Consider the following 24,320-nt stretch of genomic DNA (forward strand, 5'->3'; position numbering starts at 1 on the left):
CCGCAACGTTCATGAACCTCTGAAGGTTCAACATCAAGCTAAATCCCAAAAAATGTGTTTTCGGGGTACCAAGGGGAAAGCTGCTTAGATACATCGTATCCGAGCACGGCATCGAGGCCAACCCCAAAAAGATCATAGCCATCTCCAACATGGGCCCCATACGCAACGTAAAAGGCATACAAAGGCTCACCGGCTACCTGGCGGCCCTTAGTCGCTTCATCTCCCAGCTCGGTGAACAGGGGCTGCCACTTTATAAGCTCCTCAAAAAGATGGACACCTTCGTCTAGACTGAGGAAGCCCAGCAGGCTCTCAAAAGCCTCAAAACATCCTTGACGTCAACCCCAATCCTCGTCGCTCCTGAATGGGGAGAACCCCTCCTCCTTTACGTCGCGGCAAGTAACCATGTGGTGAGTGCCGCCCTGGTTGTCGAAAGGGAGGAACCGAGACACCAGCTCAAGGTACAGTGACCCATATACTTCATTAGAGAAGTACTTACTGACCCCAAGGTCTAGTACCCCCAGGTGCAGAAACTCCTATACACCGTGCTAATGGCCACTAGGAAGCTCCTACACTACTTCACCGACCACGAAGTCACAGTCGTCACTTCATACCCACTCGGAGACATCATCCGCAACCGCAACGCCGTGGGATGAATCTCTAAGTGGGCCCTTGAACTCATGGGCCATGACATTAGGTATACCCCCCGCACCACGATAAAGTCTTAGGCTCTCGCGGATTTTGTCACCGAATGGACGGAGGTCTAGCTACCGGCCCCGGACGTCTCCCACGAGTACTGGACAATGTACTTCGACTGGTCTATAATGGCGCCCAGCTCAAGAGCTGGAGTGGTTCTAATCTCCCCAGATGGGAGTAGGCTCCGCTACACCATCTGCCTCCACTTTTTAGCTTCGAACAACGCCGCGGAATATGAGGCCCTTATCAATGGACTACGCATCACCATCGAGCTCGGTGCTACGCGACCCTATGTCCGTGGCGACTCGAAACTAATCGTTGATCAGGTCATGAAGGAGTCTTCCTGCAAAAGTCCCCTCATGATAGCATACTACCAAGAGGTGCGTAAACTCAAGGACAAATTCTAGGGATTTGAACTGCATCACGTCCCTCGAAGGGACAACGACGCCGCCGATTTCCTCGCAAAACTGGCCGCCAGGCGGGATCCGTCCCCGAGCGGAGTCTTCATCAATGACATCCACGAGCTATCCGCCCGCATCCTAGAAGGTCTGACCTAGACACACCCCGATGGCTAGCCGATGCTTGGGGGCTCTGATCCCAGTACCTCTATAACGACGTCACCCGTGGACGTCGCCGTATTGGCACTCGATCAAACCGATTGGCGAGTACCACTACTGGCCTACCTCCTTGAGGAGGTTCTCCCACCTAAAAGAATTGAAGCCCGACAAATTGCTCGATGTGTCAAGACCTTCATCATGCTTGGTAATGAACTCTACAAACGAAGTCCGTCAGGAGTGCTCATGAAGTGCGTTCCCGCCAGCCGGGGAAAACAGATCCTCCTCGAGGTCCATGCCAGGATCTATGGGCATCATGTGGCCCTAAGGTCCCTGGTCAAAAAAACCTTTCACCAAGGTTTTTACTAGCCCACCATGCTACGAGATGTAGAGGAGGTCATCCGCAGGTGTGAAGGATGCCAGTTCTACGCTCGGCAAACCTATTTACCGACGCAAGAGCTCCAAACCATCCCAATCACTTGGCCATTCGTAGTCTGGGGCCTCAACATGGTAGGACCCCTCAAGAAAGGCCCAGGTGGTTTTACTCACCTACTCATAGCAGTCGACAAGTTTAGCAAATGGATAGAGGCCAAGCCCATCACCAATCTCCGCTCGGAAGAGGTGGTCAAATTCTTCCTCGACATCATCTATCGATTCGGCGTTCCTAACTGTATTATCACTAACCACAGGACTAACTTCATCGGGAAGAAGTTCCTAGACTTCAGCAATGGAAATGGCATCAGAATCAATTGGGCTTCGGTCGGACATCCATGAACTAACGGTCAGGTCAAACGCGCCAATGGCATGGTCCTCCAAGGACTCAAGTCATGCATCTTTGACCGACTCAACAAACATGTCAGGCGATGGGTTGCAGAGGTCCCAGTGATCCTCTAGAGCCTAAGAACGACCCCAAACCAATCCATGGGATTCACACCTTTCTTCCTGGCCTACGGAGCAGAAGCCGTGTTGCCCTCCGACCTCGACCACGGCGCACCAAGAGTAAAAGCTTTCGACCACGATCGAGCCTCTATGGCTCAATAAGACACAGTCAACCTGCTCGAAGAGGCCCATGAGACAACCATCATCTGCTCTGCTCGCTATCAACAAACCCTCCATAGGTACCATGAAAGGAAGATCAGAGGAAGGATTCTCGAAGACAGTCATCTCGTGCTCCGAAGGACCCAATCGATGAAGGAAAAACACAAGCTCTCTCCACCCTAGGAAGGACCCTATACGGTAACTGAAGTAATCTGACCGGGCACCTACCGACTGGATGACAACAACGGCAATGTTTTCAACAACACTTGGAACATTGAACAGCTACGTTGTTTTTCCTTAAAATGGGTCTAAACACTTTCGGTTAAAGTACATGCTCCTGTAAGAGCGCCCTCGCCCGAACACTTTCAACACGGGTCGCTCGGGGGCTCCATAAATGTATAAATATTGAGTATTACCTCTCTTTCTCTTTACTTTCATATGGAGAAACTCCTTCCTACCCGAACAAAAGGGCAGTTCGTTCCTTTGATTTACCTTACGTAACTTTGCTTTAGAATATTCTAACTGATCGCACCCTACCTTTTCCTATGGCTACGACCGGTCGAGCCTCGTGGGCCATGCCCCGGGCTCGCAAAATTGTAGCCTACGGAACAAACGAGCAGGAATGAGAGAGAAAGAAATTTAAAACAAAATTATGCTAAGGGAGAACTAAGGAACGAAAGGGAACAAGCTTCCTCGAATGGAGCAACTCCATCACAAAAACAAAAACCGATTGCAGTCATTAAAACACACACAAACGTTTTACACAGGAGTTCCCCCCCACGAACTTAACTATTACATTTTCTACTATTACAAAAACTACTGCGGCCACTAGACAACTTCGCCTGAACGCCCGAAATCACTCGGTTTCGCTCTTTCAAAACTTTGGCAAAACGCAACAGGTACCTCAAGGGCGTCACACCTATAGATGCTCAGTAGAAGAACATGGAGCTCCTGACCTTCTTATGTAGTCAAGGCGGCTCCTGAGTGGGGGCACCGCTACCGAGGTAAGGTCGCCATGGCTGGGAGAAATATCATCAAACTTTATGAACTGGCTAACTTGAGCAGCTGTAGGCATGGAACCCTCCACCAGCACAGTCGTGAGTAACCTCCCCTTCGACGAGGCTCACCTGGTAAAGATCCACCAGAGAGTCTATACATGGCTCCATCTCGAAGGACCAGATCCAGCGTCACCTCCAGTCTGACATCATGCTCTGGGTTCATAAAAGGATCCATAAGTCCTCCCCCTCGCTCACTCTTCCTCACTTAGGAACCGCCGCAGCATACAGGCACTCTCGGTGAGAAAGAAGAAGGAAGAGAGAGCGAGGAATCTCTACCAGAAGAGACCACCGGACCTCCCTGAGTCGATCGAATCACCTAGGAGGGACACCAGGTGACAGGTAAGGAGCAAAGGGATGCCTCATGCAGGCCATGCCAACTCTGTCTCAAACAACGAGCACGGGTCCTGGTCGAACATTTCCGACTGAAGCTCTCCGAGCCCCGTCACTCCAGTTGTCAAGGTAAACATTACCAAAACCCCCTCTATTTCTTTACAAATCATTCATACATCCATACATGCATTCATCTCATACGCCTGAACCCCTCGGACGGTTAGGGAATGAACCGCCCGGGGGCTCAGGAACTAAGCATCGCACGTGCAGCGAAATGCACCAGAACGCTTCGTGTTGCGCCACGAAGCGACGTTTGCCTCATTTGACATGAGCAAACAATAGAGCTAGGGGAGAAAACTATAGATGAGCACCGTGTGGCCTTCGCCCGATCTGGCAAACCGGGTCATCTCAACCTTCTCGTTCGATCCTGAACCTCTCGCCAAGCCCATAGAATCTCCATCGAAGGGAGGCCATTAGGCCACCTGGGTCGGTCTCCGGAACGACCTAGGCATCTACCGGGTTGTAGGTAAAGGAGTAGTGGAATGCCATAAGAGGGCTATACCGACCCCATCACGAACGACGGACCCGGATTCACCTCGATCACACCCGTTAGCGAGCTCACCGAGCTAGTCTTTGAGCTCAAGCGATCAGGACAGGCGACGAAACTCAGCCCCTCTAGTTGTGAGGAACCAGATGGGGTAGCGCAAAACAACTCACACCAACCCCCACGAAGGCTCGACAAGGCTCGGGGGCTCAAATGCCAAGGGACCGTGACTCCAAACTCACGTCGACAGGATCGGCGACATCCGGCTACGGCTCTTGGGACCGCGACTATGAACTCGCATCGATAGGATCGGCGACATCCGGCTATGGCTCTTGGGACCGTGACTCCGAACTCGCGTCGACAGGATCGGCGACATCCGGCTACGGCTCTTGGGACCATGACTCCAAACTCACGTCGATAGGATCGGCGACATCTGGCTACGGCTCTTGGGACCGTGACTCCAAATTCACGTAATGGCTTCACTAACTGAAACTAACTAAAGCTAACTCTCGCGATCCACGGTGCGCACCAACGCCTGGGTCTACTCACGACTCTGCCTCACCCGATCCCACAGCGCGCATCGACGCTAAAGATCAGTAAGCTCTATCGCATCCAAACTAAGCTATCTCCATTCACGACGTGCACCGACGCCAGGGTTTGTCTCAAACCAAACTTCCTTGCCCGATCCTCGGCGCGCACTGACGCCGGGATCAGTAAGTTCTGTCTCGATCCAATCCCCGCGCTTAAAAACACCTTGGCTGCACAACGATGCCATGGTTAAACAAAATTTCGTCTCAAAACTAAAAACATGCACACCCACAGGTACGCTCGCGCGCACCCACTGACAAAACACAAAAAACCCTAGCCGGTTCCGCCCGAACCACCCGGGGGCTCAGGGGCTACACCCGCGGGTGCGCTCGCATGCACCCGCCAGCAAGACAAAAAATCCCCCGGACAATTCGGCTCAAATCGCTCGGGGGCTTGGGGGCTCCTGTCGGGTTTATAAACACGGGGTCCCTCGAGGACTGGCTTCCACGCTCGGGCTTGGCCCAGGAAAACAACATATAGTTTATAGGCCGGCCCAAGAGTCTAAAACACAACGGGCCGGAAGGGCAGTCCGGTCACCGACCGGAAGGGCAGTCCAGTCGCCGACCGGAAGGTCTACCCAAAAGAACAAGCGCCCGCTCATCAACTTCTTCGGCTCACCTCTCCGACCAGAGCACTCGGGCGCCAGCTGTCTTCGAGCGGTCTCTCCAATCAGAAGGTCTGGCCCAAAACGCTGCTTCCTACTTTGACCCCGCGACCGGGGCTCGTGGGAACCCTACTCACCGCTCTTCTTCGACCGGCGCACTCAGAGCCGACTAGAGCCATCCGACCGGGGCGCCCCGTTCGGTAGGAACCAAAAGACGTGCGGATAAAGGCAAGGCAAGGCTCACAAGTCAAAACTACTATACTAGAGGCCATACCCTGTATGAAATAGTACTCTGTAGCCACCATCTCCCCCTACAGTTTTGTAGGGGCCGCTAAAACTCCCATATGGTAAGCCCCCCACGTGCCTCTAGACATCGATCGCGGTATGGGCAATAGGATTTGCCGTACTAGGTAAACATAGCATGACTCCTCACATGCCACTAGGCATCAAATAGTATTTGTAGGTACCGGCGTCCATCCTTCCTAAAGAAGATAGCACGACCTTTCGTGCGCATCCGACATTCTATAGCGACATCAACAGTGTTGGGGGCGCCTACCATTATCCAGTCTTCATCAGCGTGGGCAACAAGGCTTAGAAACATCCGAACTCTCTCCCTCTCACCTGTAAAGCCATCCCCTTTATCTATAAAAGGGGATGCGCTCCCTCCAAGAAAGGAGGTCGACTTCTTCAAGTTTAGACTCACTAGATCAATAGCTCACAACTCCTCAAGCGCACGCTCGAACACCTAGCTCATAGCGAAGTTCCTGTCACTCTCGGCCCTTCCGGTCGGAGCCGATCGGACCTCTTGTACACCCCATATTTCTCCCTCTCGTTTGTAACCCCACTACAAACTTCGAGCACCTAGGCTTAGGAATAAAGTCACCGACCGACCCCGACTAGACGTAGGGCATGTTGTCCGAACCAGTATAAATCCTGTGTCATTAAGTGCTAGGCCACCTCCGATCACAACGTACAGCAAAACTACAAATATTCACTAGTTGGTCACTTTCTGCACCGACACTGGGCTACTCATCCCTAGGTTAAAATTACAATGAGCTGCTCTAGCAGATACAGACAAGCTATTTTAATAATTTAATAAGAATGACCCTACTAGAAGGACCCTGCAACCGAGGACGACGACGACCCCCGGGCTTCCGCAGACAGCACCACCAGTGGGACGATTGGACGCAGGACGAGATCGGCATGTCTCAGCTAGGTGGTGCCCCGCTTGGTACCCAAGGAGCCTCACAGGTAGTAACAAATATAATTTCTTTAAATACGTAGGCTCCATGAACTAACTATCATAAAGATTATAAGTAATCGTGCATATCATATACTTATAGGGTACGAGCTGTACGCACCGGCAATGCGACCACACCGACGTTGGCTACACTCCCAATGTGTTGGCAACAAATCCGAAGAGACAGAGACGTCCGATGGATCCTTACACTCCTGGGTCTTAGTTTGTTAGGTCGAATGAATATTGTCGTCCGAAACTTGCAGGCTTAGTTGGTTATGTTATGTCGAACCAATAAAAATGTTATGTGGCAACTTGTCAACTTGCGCACGGACTTCATTTATTTGCTTCATATTCGTTTCAATGCGTCGCGGCAGCACTGTCGACGAGATTAACTAGCAACTAGTTCGGGAACCAACAGTCCCGGCGTATCTCGCCATCGGTGGCCGGAGTCTTGACCCCGATCCTCCCGAACTTGGTCATCGCCGCCACGAAATCGCCGAAGAAGGCACCCTGGTTGGATGCGCAGTAGTCGACCGTGCTGCGCGACCTCATGTTGGACTAGCCCAGAGCACCTGCTCGGAGCCCACCGGCGAGGGGTCGAGGAAGGCGAATGCGTTGGGGTCGGAGCTGCAGGTGTCGTTCAGCTGCGACGTGAAGCCAGGGTCCATGGTCGCGTCGCTACCGATCCTCACCGACAGCAGCCAATCTTCTGTCTGCGTCCAGGTCCTACCGCGCCGTGGGATATGGCGCGTCACTGCCGCGCCGTGGTAGGTGGCGCGACAGACCCTGCCACGTCACCGGTCAGTAGCCCCGGTCGTCGCCACGTCAGCCTCCCGCCGCGCCACCATGCATGGCGCGACACAGGCGTTTCGCCACGCCATGGCAATAGGCGCGGCCAAAAGTGTTAGTTTTGAAAAAAAAATATTAGATTTAAAATTAGTTTACAAAAAAGTGTTAAATGTGACGCGCCATGGCAATAGGCGCGGCCAAAAGTGTTAGTTTAAAAAAATATTAGATTTAAAATTAGTTTAAAAAAATGTTAAAATAAAAAAAATTCTCGGCAGCTCGCTAGGGGACAATAAGAGGCCGTTCTTCGCCGGCCAATGAGATGGAGCAGAGCAAAGAATTTTGAGAGAGAGAAAAGAGAGAGAGAAAGGCCGGCCTGTCTCTCCCGTCTCTCTTGCTTCCTCCTCTGTTCATTTGGCATCTGCCCTGCTCTCCAAACATCAACTAATTTTGCCGCCCCATCACCAATCCGCTCCCAGCGCAGTCTCTCCCCCTGCGCATCTTTTAAAACGGCCACCTCCGGAGGCCACCATAGTTGGCCACCCACCTCTCCCTTCCCCTCCATCTCTTTCTCTCTCTCTCTCTCTACGCACGCGCAATATAATGGCGAAGCCTCGCAAGAACAGCGCCGCCGCCAACAACAACAACACCGGCAGCAACGGCGCCGGAGACGTCGTCACGCCGCGCGCGAAGCCGAAGCGCACGCGGAAGAGCGTGCCCCGGGAGTCCCCCACGCAGCGCAGCTCCGTCTACCGCGGCGTCACACGGTTTGTATTGTATAGCCATGGCCAGCCAGCAGCAGCTAGCTGCCGAAACGCGCGCGTCGGTCACTGATCAGAGCGAGCTCACTCGGTCGGCCTGCTGCTTCTCGTTAATTCAATTCTCCGGCGAATTGAATCGCTGGCGTGCGTGCGTGCTGCAGGCACCGGTGGACGGGGAGGTTCGAGGCTCACCTGTGGGACAAGAACAGCTGGAACGAGTCCCAGAACAAGAAGGGCAAGCAAGGTCAGTATAGCTAATCCTCTCTCTTTCTCTCTGCTGGGAGTCCCCGGGCAGAGGATCACGATGCTCTGTCCGATCCTACTCGCAAGAAGGCATATTAAAAAGCTGATGTGTAGAGCATAGTAGTAGCAGCAGCATGTACTAGTAATATTTTTAACATGGTTTTAACTGACCCTTGCCAGTAAGAACCTTAGTTAATTGCCCCGCATGACTATTTGATTATACTAGTAAGTGATTGATTCAGAAGAGGATCGATATGACGCTGACCATCTTGTTCTTGCTGCTCTCTTTTGTTGTTGGTGCATGCAGTTTACCTCGGTGAGTGAGGCTCTCGAGTCACGGCCTTGGCATGACATGCATGAGAGAGGAGGAGGAGCTCCCACTCCACTCTCCTCTCCCTCTCTCTCTCTATATATATATATCAGAAAAAGAAAAAGAAAAATTCGCTGGTACTTACTGTATGTATCAATGGCGTGGCGTGTTGCTCATCATGGTCTCCCTCCCTGGCACCCATGCAGGCGCGTACGACGACGAGGAGGCAGCGGCGCGGGCGTATGACTTGGCGGCATTGAAGTACTGGGGCCCCGACACCATCCTCAACTTCCCGGTACCGCCAAAATTCACTCATCCATTCATTCTGTCATTCATCCACCCCACCACACACACGCGGTAAACTTCCTCGCTCACCGATTCTGACATTTCCTGCTGAAAATTTCCAATTCGGCCATGGGCGTGCAGTGCGTCTAGAATATCAGTCAATTCCTGCAAAAACCTACGTTGTGTTTGTTTCTGCAGACTTTTAGAATTTGGTAGCTCTGCAGAGTGCAGAGAGTTTCAGAGTTTGCAGCACAGATTCTTTTTGCAGCTCCAGACTCAAAACATGTGTATCCTTTTTTCCCCTTTTGCACTCCACGCACATGTTGCACCTGCATGAGGAGGGAGTTGATTTTTCCCCCCTTACGGGCTTACTTAATTTCTGAATACTTATTATTTTGTAGGCGTCTGCATATGAAGGAGAAATGAAAGGAATGGAGGGGCAGTCCAGGGAAGAGTATATTGGATCCTTGAGGAGGTAACTCTTTAATTTCACCCCCAAAAAACTCAGTGGCGACATTTTTTTATTAAATGAAATATTATAATTCCATGGAAATTTTTGAACAAGACAGAGTCACACCCATTCTTAACCAAATAATCAGGTCCATGAAATTTATCCACAGGAAAAGCAGTGGGTTCTCCAGAGGCGTCTCCAAATACCGAGGTGTCGCGAGGTATGCAGCATCTTATTTATGCCTTTCAACATCTTTTGACTTTTGTGAAGAGGAGACCTAAACTATTATGTGGCTGGACTGGAGAAAGATTAGTTTAGATAGCATGAACTCTTGTTTATTTACTGTATGTACATGTCAATCTTTGCAGACATCACCACAACGGGAGATGGGAGGCGAGGATCGGTCGCGTGTTCGGAAACAAGTATCTCTACCTCGGGACTTACGGTAAGTTCTGTGCCTTGTAAAAATACTAATAGTAATTTCTCTTCCTGAAAATACAGCAAAAGTTAACCGCGAATCCATGATAGCCTTATTATTATTATAAAAACAGTAGGAGAACTACATTAGTTTGTGCTACAAATTGTGCTTCCGTACGTGGAGTATGTCTGAACTCTGAAAGCCAAATCTGAGTAAGGCCTTGTTTAGATCACCTCTAAATTCTAAGTTTTTTCACTCTCTCTCCATCACATCAAATTTTGGACGCATGCATGGAGCATTAAATGTAGGTAAAAAAAACTAATTGCACAGTTTGGTTGTAAATCACGATACGAATCTTTTGAGCCTAGTTAGTCTATGATCGGACAAAGTTTGTCAAATACAAACAAAACGTGCTACAGTGTCCAGATTGCAAAAATTTACAATCTAAACGAGGCCTAAGTAGTGATAAAGTGCAAGTCGTTCGCGTGCAGGGCTACACTCGTACAGTATGAGTGGCCCCTTCCCCCTTGTGACGAATGCGCCCTCACATATGACATATCGACTGGGTACGGATTGACTGACCACATGATTTCATTCCCAACTAATTCTTGCATCCACTGACTGACTGTAATGGCTCAGTTAGCCATTTACTAGCTCTTACAGCCTGTTTGGGAGGCCGTATCGTATCGTGGATTATTTACTACTGGCTGGTTTGGTGTGAGAGAAAAACACTGTTCCCGGCTGAAAATTTACGATCGTTTACGAGTAAGCGAACAGGCGATTGCCATTTGGCCAATTGGGTCACTGGCTGGCAGGCTGGTTTTGCTCTATTAAAAAAAGCATAGAGATACCCTCTTCAGAAGAAACTGTGACCTTGTCCCGGCGATTTAAATATGAAATACTAGTACGGTGTAGTACTCCACTAATAACTACTTAGTCCATGATCACGAAGCTTGGGAATGGTCTACTAGTAGATGGAGATGGAAGCAGTTAGGGCGAGCGGCAGTGGCTGATGCAGGAGGCGATTGCCATTTGGCCAATTGGGTCACTGGCAGGCAGCAACTTGAATTCCGGTTAGTTGGGGGAGTTAGGCTGTCTTTAGCTCGCGAAATGAAAAATTTTTTATGTCATATCGGATGTTTCGGGAATGTTGGAAGGGGTTTTCGGATACTAATAAAAAAAACTAATTACATAGCTCGTCTGGAAACTACGAGACGAATTTATTAAGCCTAATTAATCCATCATTAGCGCATGTTAGTACTGTAGCACTTATGGCTAATCATGGACTAATTAGTCTTAAAACATTTGTCTCGCGATTTCCAACCAAACTGTGCAATTAATTTTTATTTCCGTCTATATTTAATACTCCATGTATATGCCATAAGATTCGATGTGATAGTTTGGGGTGAAAATTTTTTGGAACTAAACCAGGCCTTAGATGCAGTGACCTCAGTGACAGTGAGGTCAGGTCGACCCGGCCAGGGCCAGCAGCAGCCGCAGCAAGGCTTTGTTTAGATCACCTCCAAATTCCAAGTTTTTTCACTCTCTCTCCATCACATCAATTTTTGAACGCATGCATGAACATTAAATGTAGGTAAAAAAAATAACTAATTACATAGTTTGGTTGTAAAATCATGAGACGAATCTTTTGAGCCTAGTTAGTCCATAATCAGATAAAGTTTGTCAAATACAAACGAAACGTGCTACAATGTCCAGATTACAAAAATTTACGATCAAACAAGGCCCAACTTCCAACGGCCCCCCTGCACTGCTGCTGGTCTGCACCTGTCGGAGCCTACATCCATTACAACGGGGGATTAGCGCAATTAAATACTCATAAAGAATAAAGAGGAGACGCAGTACACTCTCATCCGCCTCCGGTAGAGGAAGGGTGGACACGATGGGTGTGTGCTTCAACTGTCTGTCGCTGCCACAAGCACACGAATGCAGTTGCACGGCGCCGAATCCTCTACACAAACCCTCGGACACGTCGTGTTCAGGGCACTCACTTTTTGGTTGGAACGAGGGAATTTTATACCAAGTTTACCAGAATTTCATATAAGATTGTTCAGTTCGTATGAAAAAATATATGTAGATTTCAAATCCCTGCGAAAAATCGCGTCTTTTGGTGCTGATCGATCACCTGTTGCGTGGACCTTTCGTTGTGCGCGACGGCAGCGACGCAGGAGGAGGCGGCGATGGCGTACGACATGGCGGCGATCGAGTACCGGGGCCTCAACGCCGTCACCAACTTCGACCTCAGCCGCTACATCAAGTGGCTCCGCCCGGGCGCCGCCGGCGGGATGGCCGCGGCGGCGGCGCACAACCCGCACCCGATGCTGGGCGGCCTGGCGCAGCAGCTGCTGCTGCCGCCGGCGGACACCGCCACCGACGGCGCCGCCGCCGCGTTCCAGCACGACCACCACGGCCAGGGCGCCGAGCCGTTCCCGCTGCCGCCCAGGACGTCGCTGGGCCACACGCCCACGACGTCGGCGCTCAGCCTGCTGCTGCAGTCGCCCAAGTTCAAGGAGATGATCCAGAGGACGTCGGCGGCCGAGAGCGGCACCACCACCACCACGTCGTCGTCCTCGTCGCCGCCGCACACGCCGCGGCGGTCGCCATCGCCATCGCCGCCGAAGCCGCCAGTGCAGGCGGCGGCCAGGGACGCCTCGCCGCATCAGCGCGGGTTCCCCGAGGACATACAGACGTTCTTCGGCTGCGAGGACACCGCGGGCGTCGACGTGGAGGCCCTCTTCTTTGGCGACCTCGCCGCGTACGCGTCGCCGGCGTTCCACTTCGAGCTGGACTTGTAGCTCATCATCACACGCCATCACACGTTAATCACTTTTTATTTATTTCGTCTGTTTTTTTTTGTCGATAGGAGAATGGGGCTCTCACAACATGAGAAGCAACCAAGAAATGGTGAGGTTGTGACACACAAACAAGAAGAGAGGCAGGCAGTAGAACAGACAGACGGCGCCTAGTCTGTTGAGAGATTTATTTATTTACAGTGGTCACTAGTGAGATTTACTGAACGGTTAGATTTACTGAACGGTTAAGATTGTATTTTTTTTTCTCACCTTGGTAACCTGAGGTAGAGCGTGTGTGTGTGCGCGCGCGCGAGCAAGGGATTGTTTCATTTGTTTCGTACCTGAATCCTGACAAAGAAAAACAGCAACCATATACATAATATATTTATAAACATACCTGAGAATTTCTTTTTCTCCTGAAACAAAGTGCAGTGCAGCATGTTCTCATCACTTATCTGTAATCTAGCATTGGTTCACATGGATGGTCCATTGGTCCTGACCCCCGACTCCTGAGCAATCCTGTCAGTTAGTAGGCTGGTCTCTGAAACCCTGCCGCAGCATTCGATCTCTGAATATTTGCAGCAACAAGTACTACGCGGCTGCAATTTGAGGACGTCCTTTACACTGCCTGCTGGCTGGCACTGAGAGACATGTGGCTGGAAATGGAATAGTCACTCACAGCAACGTCACTGCTTCACTGGCCCGGTCCGGGGCACTTTTGCCCGGCGTCTTGCTGGCACATGCCAGTATGCCACCCTGGGGCAGCGGCAGCAGCAGCTCGGTGCAGTAGCCACTCGTTCTTGACGATGACGACGATGTGTTGGCTAGCTAGCCGTCGGACGAGCGCGGTTCGGCCGGCGGCACCGCCGGGATCAGGCAGGCCGCAGGCCGGCAGCAGCCGTGCAGTTCCCACGGTGATTTCGTTTTTGGCTGCTTCTTCTTCTTCTTCGTTGAAACCGATGTGCTGTGTGTGCTATCATGCAACGGGACGCCGTGCGCTCACCGCTCGCGAAGTTCGGCCTGCCTTGGCGACGACGAACGGTGCCCAGGGTCCAGGGAGGAGATCTTTGTGACTACCGTCCTTTTGTCAGTAGCTGCTGTTACGGCAGACGGGCCCGTTGGACTTACACGCTTTAAGGATTCAGTATTAGGGCCAAAATAAAAGGATTCTTTGGCTTTGTCTCTGAGTACACTCCTTGCTTTGGCCATATCGGGGTGCCAAGAACATTCCTCATTTGTCGTCCTATACAAAGAAAAAACAAAGAAGAGAACATATTTTGTCTCTGCCAATGTCGCCATGGCGGAGGATGCAAAGAAATGTGAACTTTGCTACGCCACTCCTAAATAACCGAAAACCGTTCGTTTAATTAGATTAGACAGTTAGAAATTCCTAGCCTCACCATTTGTTTTAGAGCAACTCCAAACGAACTCATAAATTTTGGCCTCCTATCCCCTTAAATGACACTATGAAAGCTCATCATTCAAATTACAACATTCATCTTTCAATGCGCTCCAACGGAGCTCTCACTTCAGCCTCCTTATATAATATTCCAGGCACCTACATTTTATACATACTAGTGGGCCTAGCTAATAAGTAGAGAAGGCGGCAACGTCCGCTGGGCCGCAACCCATTAACATATAGCACTAGACCGACGCAGCAGTCTCACGCCCGCAACTCGCAAGCACCACGCAGTGTGTGCAGCTTCATCCCCTTTAGTCCCACCTCGCCCAGCCAAGCAGCACGGAGGCGGGGACTCGGCTATACAAGGAGACCCAGGGCAGCAGACCAAAGCATACCTTTCTCGGCCTTTTGGCTAAGATCAAGTGTAGTATCTGTTCTTATCAGTTTAATATCTGATACGTGGGTCATGTGCCCACTTCGATATTAAATTTATTTTTTGTGGGGAGGGTCCACCACAGTGGCTTGCCACTGGGGCCCTCGCGCATCGCCCAGCCGTTGCACTGCTGGCAGGGCCTGGTGCACCCCAACCAATTCTTGTTAAAAATTTGATATCGTTACTACCAAATTTACCATTTTATTTATATATGGTGTTATTTTAAAATGGTGTTCTTAGAATGGCTTTATTTTTTATCGACTAAAAATATAAATCGAATCGAATTAACTAATCACACCACAAGCTAGTTGATTATTAAATAACAAATTTTATTAAATAATCAACGTGCCAGGTGCCATTGTGTTCATCCTCTCTCTCTCTCCCACCACACTAGCAATCTCTTTCTCCGCTCCACTAGCAGATGCCCTACGGAAATCTCATATTTTGAATAAAGTAAAAAAAAAATAAAAAATAATAATAGTGGGCTAGGAGCCTAAAAATTTTCCGCTCAATAAAAATAAGGAAAAAAGCGAGTCAAAATCAATAGACAAACAAATTAGTATAATATTGTCTTTTTGCTTAAATGACATATATATACATATGCAGACAACACAACTCTTGCATAAATAACCTGACTCAACAATTTAGCACCGGCACATGATTTCTAAGACTAACTAACAAGTAACTCAGAACAATATTAGGCCTTAAATCAACAGCTATGATGAAAACACCAAAAAAAATATTATTTCAAATTAGACAAAATAATTTTGGCAGCGAAAAAAAAAATAGAAATCGATGTATGTGAATGCTAGCAAGTAGAGCACTCTGCTATTTGGTTCTCTTATACAGCTGACAAAGTAAGTATCCTCGGCCTCTTGGATAATGCTTCCTCTTGTTGGTCCAGAGACTGAAGGTAGAACCCATAATGCAAAAATAACACTAATAAATCACTTAGCATGTATCATAAAATAAAAAAAGTAAGTACTACAACAAAACCTGTAATTAAAAGCTCTTCTGTTTCCTGTAAGGAGTTAAAACTGAAGCAGCATACAAGAGCACGAAAGAATATACTATCCTAACAGATGCTAAAAATTAAAGAATTAAAATAAAAATGCACTCACAATGAGAATCTTTGGGGAAACATCAAGCCCTTGTTTCTTTAAACGAAGAACCATATCATTTTCTAATTCGTCCAGTATATAGACAATTTGGACAGCAACAAAGTAAACTCATGACTTGTGATACGTGTATGATCAGGAAAATGGCTGGTTTCAAGACTGAACATCTCAGCCCATGGCCTAATTACCTGTCCTTCTGTGTCTGGCAAGCCTAATACATTAGATTGACCGAAGTATCCATGAGGGGATACCACAACAACGATAAAAAATCATGGGGATCCTCCCCAAGAATGTCTCTAGGGTAGATGGGTCTGGCGCTTGAATAATGTCTAGAAGGAGATGAATCATTTCCAAAACCTGTTCTGCTGTATCACCCCAACCTTTCTCCAGGCCCCATTCTTGGAATATGAATGTAACTAAAAGAAGAAAAAACAATATATATGTGTTAAAGCTAACTATATATTTTTCTAGTGTATTGATTATGAAAAGCCAGATTAATGGCATGCCAATATGACCAGCATAAAATGCTTACAAAAAGGGCAACTAAATACCTTCTTCAAAGTATTCTTCATACTCATTCTAGAGCCTTTTTAATCAACTTTGAGAAATTAAATTGCAAACTGCAAAGCTAAAACAGTGCACATCTAGGAAATGCAGGGTTTATACTTTATTCAGAAACTCAAGCCCCAAAGTAACGCAACAAAAGAAATGCCAAACTATTACCTTACACTACCACAGGAAGTAGCAATAAGCCCAATGTTGTAGATCAGAGTATCAGAACTTATAAGCAGATTGTGAGTATGGTGTATCAGCTGCGAGCTTTGACAAGCACTCTTCAGCTTTGGTCAGCAGACTGAAGCCTCCCCAAGCTCTGTACTCTATCATTTAGGGGGTGTTTGGTTCTTTAGTCGCTCCTAAAATTTATGTCACATCGAATATTTAGATACTAATGGTGGTGTTCGCTGGTCTGGAGGAAACCACCAGCCGGCTGGTTCCCCTCATGCGGCACTGTTCATCCATTCAGCCGAACAGTGTTTTTCTCTCACAACAACCAGCCGGAACAACGTTTTTCAGCCAAGTTTCAGACCATCGAACGAGGCCAATAAAGAGCATTAAATATAGATTAATTATAAAATCAATTACATAGATGGATGCTAATTTGCGAGACGTTTTTTAAGCCTAATTAATCTGACATTAGCACATGTTTACTGTAGCACCACGTTGTCAAATCATGGACTAATTAGGCTTAAAAGATTCGTCTCGCAAATTAGTCGCAAGTTGTGTAATTAGTCTATATTTAATACTCCGTGCATGTGTCTAAACATTCGATGTGACGGAAATTTTAGGAGCGTCTGTACAAACCAAACATAGCCTTAGCATCGTAACCTATAACTCTATAAGGCTATAACCACACATGTACAGCTTCAGTATCAACAGTTCAAGACCATACATAACATCAGACCAACTTTCGTCCAAAAAGTTTTATGTCTAGAGAAAATCTCAAATGCCCCTTGTGCCGGTGGCCACGGAGGAAATCCAACAGGGGCTCCAGGCAATCCCTGTTGCGGAACATGATCGAAGACAAGTGCCGGTTGAGAAACTGCACACCATTTCCAATAGATGGCATTTGGCTTTTGGAGCCACATTATATTTTGAATCAGGTGGGGGATTCTCTCTCTCCCCCCCCCCCCCCCTATTAAAAAAAAATTCCAATAGATGATGACTGATTTGGGCGTGGGACTGGGACATTGAATGGCTCAAAGTCAAGCTCAAGAATATAGGGATCATTGTGCCTGCCATTTTGGATACAGTTTAACTTTTTGGCCATATACAGGGCATTAAAGACGTTCTTATGATGAAGTGATAGAAAAGTATGGATAAACATGAAAACAGTCTGAGAAAAATGTTCGTTTATAAGTATACGACCTCGCGTCTCCTCTTCTACCTCCGGGACCTCGCACGAGGCACCTGAGGCTGCGCCGGGCCACGGGCTGCCGACATCCTCCACCCCCACGCCCCCACGGCCTCGACATCCTCTACCCCCACGCCCGACAGCATCTCCCAGCCGCTCGCACCTCCGCCCCCATGCCCGGCAGACACAACAACCTCGGTGGCTTGCGCCTAGCGGCCCCACGACCAGCGGCTTTCGAGCGGCCTCCCTCGGTGACCCCGCGTGGCCCCGGCGGCCCTGGCCTCCCCACGCCACCTCCGCCTCCCCACATCTCTCGGCCTGCCCTTGCCTTCGCACGCCTCCGGACAGCCATGCCCGCGTGCTCGCCCTCACGCCGAGGGCAAACTCGCCTAGGGCCCACTCATCTGACAGGGAGCCGAGGGAAGCTTGCTTTTTCAGTTCCATCTCCCATCTTCGCTCTGTCTCAGCGCAATTTACGAGACTTCTTTCGTGAAACTGCTGTCCTCACAACCGTTTGACGGCAGGAGTCGTAAAATAGCTCCCGGAGCTAGGAGCGGTACCAAACGGCCCCTTCCTCACGCTTCACTCTCCACAATCCTTCTCGCTCTCCCTCTGCCGAGGCCCAAAAGTGGCCTCGGCCTGCCTCAGCCTCTCACACAGCTCGGTCCAGCCCAACGGAGTCCAAACGTCCAAGTGGGCGCGAACCAGTCTAAACCCTAAACCCCCTCCCCTTCGCCTCCCCTACCGTCCGCGCCGAACACCCGCCGTACCCGCCAAAACTGACAAAGCCTCTCTCTCCACCTCGCTTCCCCATCTACCAGGAGTTCCTCTCTTCTTTAGCTGGTGAGCAAGCCGTTTTTTTTTTTTGTTTTCCCCCCTTCTCTTCTCGTTCAGCGATTCTGTGAGCCTTCAAATTCAATCTGTTCTCTGTCGGATTGACGCTTCATTTCGTGTCTGGTTTATTTTCAGATTTGCCGAGTATCAGTCCAGGTTCCGATTTGGTGGCTGAAGCTCTGTTTCTCCATGGCGCTTCGTTTCGAGGTGAGTCGATGCTTCTGTCTGTGTGTTTTGTTCTGAGTGTGTGTTCGATTCGCTTAGATAGATGAGAAGATAACCTTTGCCGTTCCATTGTTGCGGCTTCCCCCCAAGCTGCTTGGTCGAAGTTCGTCGGAGCTTTACGTTGCTAATAAAGCGGCCCCTGTTCGCTTTATCGTTTCGGTGGCTTATAAGCTGGCTGATGCTGTTTTGTCGAGAGAGAAAAATACTACTGCATCATAGCTGATAAACATGGCTGATATGAAGCGAACAGGGTTGATAGGCCGTTGGGTGGAATATCTGATTCTAATAGGAATGGGTAGTTATTTCTTATTCGTACTAGCTTCTGCTACTACAGATTCGCAATTATAAGCTAATAATGCTCTGTAATAGAAGGTTGCATGACGGAGTTGACCAATACCATCCTAGGCTAGACACGTGTTATTCAGACATCTTCTCTGGCTTTTCTTTTCAGAGAACCAGAATTGTTTTTTTTCCTCTTTATATAGTTGATTGATGCACATACTACTGCACAATGGGAATAATTTATAGTTAGAATCTTTCAGTATTCTTACACTTCAGTACTTTATTATCTCACTGAGGTGAAGTCATAGTGGTCCATGTAAAAGGAAAAGGGTAACAGTAAAAAGTTAGAGAAGTGTGCCACATGTAAATGCCAATGGCTCATGCTTTCAGAGTGGCATGGTACAGATGAGCTGGCGTCACTGCCCGTCCCCAACAATCTAGCTCTAAGCTAGCTGACGTTGGATTCTTGCCTATGTGGAGGGGAGAGAAAACAGCTAAAGCAAAGGAGCTAGCGAGGGAAGAAGAGATAGCTTGGCTCAGAGCACAATGCTGTTTATGGGACCCACCATCTCTTGTCTCTTGTCTAGCTCACCATCTTCGGTGGATAAAATTCTGTGGGATGTTTGATTGAACCTGGTTGAACTAAGCCCTTCTAATTGATAATACAATGTTAAAGTATTTCTGTTTGCTTTGCAGATATTAGGAAGATTCAATCGCGCCCGTGCAGCTCGCTTAACTCTTCCCCACTTTACTTGTCAAACACCACTTTTTATGCCTGTTGGAACTCAAGGTTTGTTCCCTTTTTTTCATATGCAAGTTTGGTCTTCCATTTTTACTTGTACTATATGCATTATGCATATTTGTGCTATAAGAGATCTGAAATAAATAGTTTTGGTTTATGTACTTTTTACTACTAATTTCAACTTGAAGTTAGTCATCACATTTTGCATGCATGTCCCATGCTGTTCAACATTGTAGTATCCCTGTCTTTATTGACTCTTATGTATTCCTTTACTTGAAAGAATAAAAGGCTTTGACCGTGATTTAGTATTCCCAGTTAATGAAGATTTTCTGTACTTCATTCTTTTTCCTGGAGCAGTTTGCAGCCTTTTCTCGCTCTTCTTTTCTAGTCTATGAACGATCATAGCTGCCAAAGTATTTTCCTTCTCATTCAGATAGTTTACTATGCTTAAGAGATTTTGGCTGTGCAGCCTGTTCTTCAACTTTGTACAATTGTGTAAACATTTCAGGTATCTCAATGTTTTTTTTCCTCTTTTCATTTAGGTACAATAAAAGGGCTGACCACTGACCAGTTAGAGGATATAGGTTGCCAGATCATACTTGGAAACACCTACCATCTTGAACTACGTCCAGGGTCTCAACTTATTGATGACTTGGGTGGCCTGCACAAATTTATGAATTGGAAAAGGGCATCGCTGACTGACTCTGGTGGTTTCCAAATGGTTGCTCCAAATCTTTGTTTTCTTAACACAATTATTGTTGTGATAGACCAATTGAGCATCAGCATTCATCTTGCATATATAATATGATTATCTTTTTTCTAAAGATATTTTGTCCTTCTGAACTGTAGTTCTGCTGTTGTATTTCTGACTTGTTTGGAGATTTTCTTTTAGGTTTCGTTGCTGCATTTGGCTGATATTACTGAGGAAGGAGTTACATTCCAGGTACATTTTTGTGGCCACTTGTGATGTGATGCTTTTGTTCTTTATTAAAGTCACATTAAATTGTGTTTCTTAGTTCTCTAGTACGATCTGTGTTGACAAAATTCCATATTTGTAACCAAATATTCTATGGTAAAATATTTGTCTGGTTTTGGAAGTTGGGGGTGGGCGATGTCTTGTTTTGGAGTTCCAGGGGGGGGGGGGTTGTTGCAAAATGAACTTCACTCTAGAATATTAAGAAATAATCTTTTCATGTTGGATCATTGGTAATATGCATAGTTAGTTGATGCATGTCAAGATATAGAATTTGGTTTCTATGCCATGTTTTGTGGTTTTTGTGAGACATAATCTGCTGCTGATCTCTCTTTGTTTTTGCTGCACAGCAGAGTTGGCATTCAGTCAAGTCTCTGCTGTCCTAATTGCTGTAGCAGTAAGGCAATAGGCCATATCTAGTACTAGTTAGTACATTAGTTGGTATTGGCATACCTCAGCCATACCAAGTAGTGGGCTGAAATCAGCCATGTCCTAGACATAGTAGTAGTTGTACTTTGTACCTTGTATGGTACTTGTAGCTTGTATATGTACTACAACAAGGCAATGGAAACATTCAGTTCAGCTGAAGCAACATTCAGAGCAGCAAAGCTGCTGCTCGGCTGTGTGTGTGTGCTGTGCTCACCCTTTCTTCTAACTATAGCCAAAGTGAGTGTGTGGGTGTGCTGGTAAGCTAGTTGCTTACCTGTGTAGGGAGCCCAAGGACCAACAGTTTTGCCTTATTTATGGAAGGGATTTGTTCATGCATTTACTTATTTGATCCTTCCTCTAGTTGAATTTTAATGCTGAAGTTAACTCTTTTTTTTTCTCTTTGTACCTCTCTAATTTTATTGCTCTTTCATGCCCAATCTGTAGTCACCTGTTGACGGGAAGCCCATGCTCTTGACACCTGAGGAATCTATCCATATTCAGGTGCGACCTTTTCTAGGCAGCATTCAACTTATAGAATTAGGTTTTTTATAAAAAGGGCGTACCCAGGGCAGAGAGCCCCCGCTCTGTGCGGGGTCTGGGGATGGGTGTCAGTGGCAAGCCTTACCCTCGCCTGTGCAATGCGAGGAGACTGCGACTCGAATCCGGGACCTTCCGGTCACAGGCGGTAAGACTCTACCGCTTGCACCAGGCCCGCCCTTCAGAATTAGGTTTTTTTATCACAAAATTTTATTTGTATATCTTGCCATTTCCACACCTTCATAATTATTGAAAATGAATGCAGAACAATATTGGAGCTGATATAATCATGGCACTTGATGATGTTGTAAAGACCACAATTACTGGCCCAAGGATAGAAGAAGCTATGTATCGTACCCTTCGTTGGATTGACAGGTGCATAGCTGGTAAGATCATTAATCTGGCTAACCAAACAATTGAGTTATCCAGCATGAAGTGAGGGTCAAGTAGAACTTGAATCATTTCACTTATTGCCTTAATATGAGATAAATTTAATTATGTTACCAAAAGAACATTTGAAAAACAGATAGTAATGTATTATCCAGTGCTATGCATGGTTTATTAAAGTGCGTGTGTGTTCCGTTCAATGTTCAAATGTAGCTCACAAGAAACCTGATGTCCAGAACTTATTTGGGATTGTGCAAGGAGGATTGGATCCAGTTCTTAGGTGAGTTCATCTAGCTTATTATATGTATTACATTTATCCTCTCTTTTTTCAGGTCATCAATTAGATTTAGAACTTACCGAGCAATACCTTTTCCCTAATTCCAGAGATATCTGCGTGAGGGGCTTGGTTGAGCGGAATCTTCCTGGGTATGTCATGAACTAAATTTTCACAGCTGAGTTTAACGAACACAATTCATTCCCATGACATTTGCTCCTAGTAACATCTTTTCTTAGAATTATACTGCACTCACTAATTTTTTATTTTTGGCATCCCTATTATTGGCAGTACCTATGACATACTTTCAGAAGCGTCCTTGTTTTAGATGTATTATTTGTTTTATTTGCATCTATTATAATGGCTCACTTTTTTTTATCTTTTTGTTGCTAGATATGCAATTGGTGGTCTTGCTGGTGGCGAAGACAAGGATTCATTTTGGCGTGTTGTTGCCCAATGTACCGCTGGATTGCCTGAAAATAAACCACGATATGTTATGGTATAATCAAGTTTGAATTGCTTAATTTATTTTCTGGTTGCATAAAAGATCATATTCCTTGGTGTAGGTATCTCTCTTTGCAAATAGAGATACCAAGGCCCACAACTTAACGAGTTGGTAGGGGAAACAATCATGTTAATTCAATTATTTGGTTAACTTCACTGTTATGGTAATATGCAGGGTGTTGGTTATCCACTTGATATTGTAGTATGCAGTGCTTTGGGTGCAGACATGTATGACTGTGTTTATCCAACACGGACTGCTCGTTTTGGGACTGCACTTGTGCCTGAGGTATAGCCCATTTGGCAAATATATTTGATTCGACATTGATTGTGTGCCTGTTCGGTCATATCACATAGGAACATTTTTTTTTTTGTCATTGATATCCTTTTCTGTTCTGTGTCAGCTTTAAACTATGGTCTCATTCTGAGCATCTACTATTTGCATTTTCCTCCTGAACTTCAGTACATTGTCAACTTTTCATATATCTTTTATCGTCAGGGTGTCCTGAAGTTGAAACATAATGCAATGGCAACTGATGAACGACCAATTGATCCTACCTGTTCATGCATGGTAAGGCTTCAACTTCTCCGGGAACAAAGTGGTCAACTAATCTGACAATCTTCTTTGCTGGTGTTCCACGATATTGGTCATCTTGCCAGGTCTGCAAAAAATATACGCGTGCCTACTTACATTGCCTAGTCACAAAAGATGCTATGGGCTCTCAACTGCTGTCATATCATAATTTATCATTTATGATGCGGGTATGCTAATTCTTGTTTTTGCTATGTTATTCCATTTTTTAACTTTTTTTGTCTTACAAGCAGTGTCCCTGATTGTTTACCTATCAATTTCAGTTAAGTAGAGACCTCCACATGTCTATTCTTGAAGGACGATTTCCAGAGTATGTTCTTATCAAACCCAAATTTGTCTGAACTACTTCTGAAAATTTGCATGGGGAAATAACGTGATTTTTGTGCCATCCTGTAGATTCGTGCGAGGATTCTTGAGGGTGCAGGTTTGTGCTGCTTTTCTTATCGTGTCATACACATTCTTTCAGTCTCTTTCTCAGAAACAGACATGAATTATGCGTGCAGTTTAATGTTTGAATTGAAAAAATAGCCCAGATTACTAGCTGAAACTATAGAAACTTGACTGTCTTATTATGATATTTCATGTGACGTGATGTCTTACTGCTTGAACCTCGAACGATGCTATGCAGTTCCCAAAGGGGGACGTTCCACAGTGGGTTCGTAACGCGATGGAGGTCGCTGGCATTGACATATCCGAGTGCTGTGCTTCCACCAAATGTCTGACACCAAGCGTCCAGGGGCCACCTTTTGTTATGACTGTAGGATCATCGATCTAGACTTTGACTGTTCTATTTGGTACAACATGTAAAACAGTAGATCCTAGGACATGTAGAACGGTCTACAGAGAGACAGGGAGAGAAAGGGAAGGGTACCGAACCTGAGACCGCAGGGGTGGAGGATCCAGTAGCTTCCATCAGGTTCGTCGATGTAGGCTGCGCACGGGCAGCGACGGTCGGTGAAGAGAGGC

At 47.1% G+C, this 24,320-nt stretch overlaps 1 protein-coding gene, 1 non-coding gene and 1 pseudogene across 8 annotated transcripts; 2 read left to right on the top strand and 1 right to left on the bottom strand.

Annotated features, from left to right (window-relative positions):
- The first annotated feature begins 7,792 nt into the window (after positions 1–7,792).
- LOC136541963 (uncharacterized) lies at positions 7,793–24,129 on the top strand. 7 transcript variants are annotated; one of them, XM_066534159.1, is made up of 16 exons: positions 9,861–9,930; positions 18,548–18,619; positions 19,616–19,709; positions 20,204–20,382; positions 20,554–20,604; positions 21,508–21,564; positions 21,866–21,986; positions 22,201–22,267; positions 22,372–22,413; positions 22,655–22,760; positions 22,941–23,051; positions 23,262–23,333; positions 23,423–23,524; positions 23,618–23,664; positions 23,751–23,778; positions 23,983–24,129. In XM_066534159.1, the coding sequence occupies exons 2-16, from the start codon at positions 18,602–18,604 to the stop codon at positions 24,127–24,129; spliced, it is 1,242 nt and encodes a 413-aa protein (XP_066390256.1). In that variant the 5' UTR covers positions 9,861–9,930; positions 18,548–18,601. The 7 variants fall into 7 exon arrangements, with proteins under 7 accessions (XP_066390260.1, XP_066390258.1, XP_066390261.1 ...); XM_066534158.1 differs by lacking the exon at positions 9,861–9,930 and adding an exon at positions 18,304–18,421; XM_066534162.1 differs by lacking the exons at positions 9,861–9,930; positions 21,508–21,564 and adding an exon at positions 18,304–18,421.
- Positions 14,507–14,702, top strand: LOC136547810 (U2 spliceosomal RNA). The gene has a single exon (XR_010781760.1). It is a non-coding gene; the product is annotated as a U2 spliceosomal RNA (small nuclear RNA).
- On the bottom strand, positions 15,390–18,022 carry LOC136542904 (sucrose synthase 2-like; annotated as a pseudogene).
- Positions 24,130–24,320: the final 191 nt, after the last annotated feature.

The sequence above is a fragment of the Miscanthus floridulus genome, chromosome 3, assembly GCF_019320115.1.
Source record: "Miscanthus floridulus cultivar M001 chromosome 3, ASM1932011v1, whole genome shotgun sequence".
Classification (NCBI taxonomy): Eukaryota; Viridiplantae; Streptophyta; class Magnoliopsida; order Poales; family Poaceae; genus Miscanthus; species Miscanthus floridulus.

Bases quoted from the DNA above. Each gene is read 5' to 3' on its own strand.
- LOC136541963 (XM_066534159.1), top strand. The intron at 20,605-21,507 runs GTACATTTTTGT...CCCAATCTGTAG, and splicing joins AGGAAGGAGTTACATTCCAG to TCACCTGTTGACGGGAAGCC. The intron at 23,665-23,750 runs GTATGTTCTTAT...GCCATCCTGTAG, and splicing joins CTTGAAGGACGATTTCCAGA to ATTCGTGCGAGGATTCTTGA.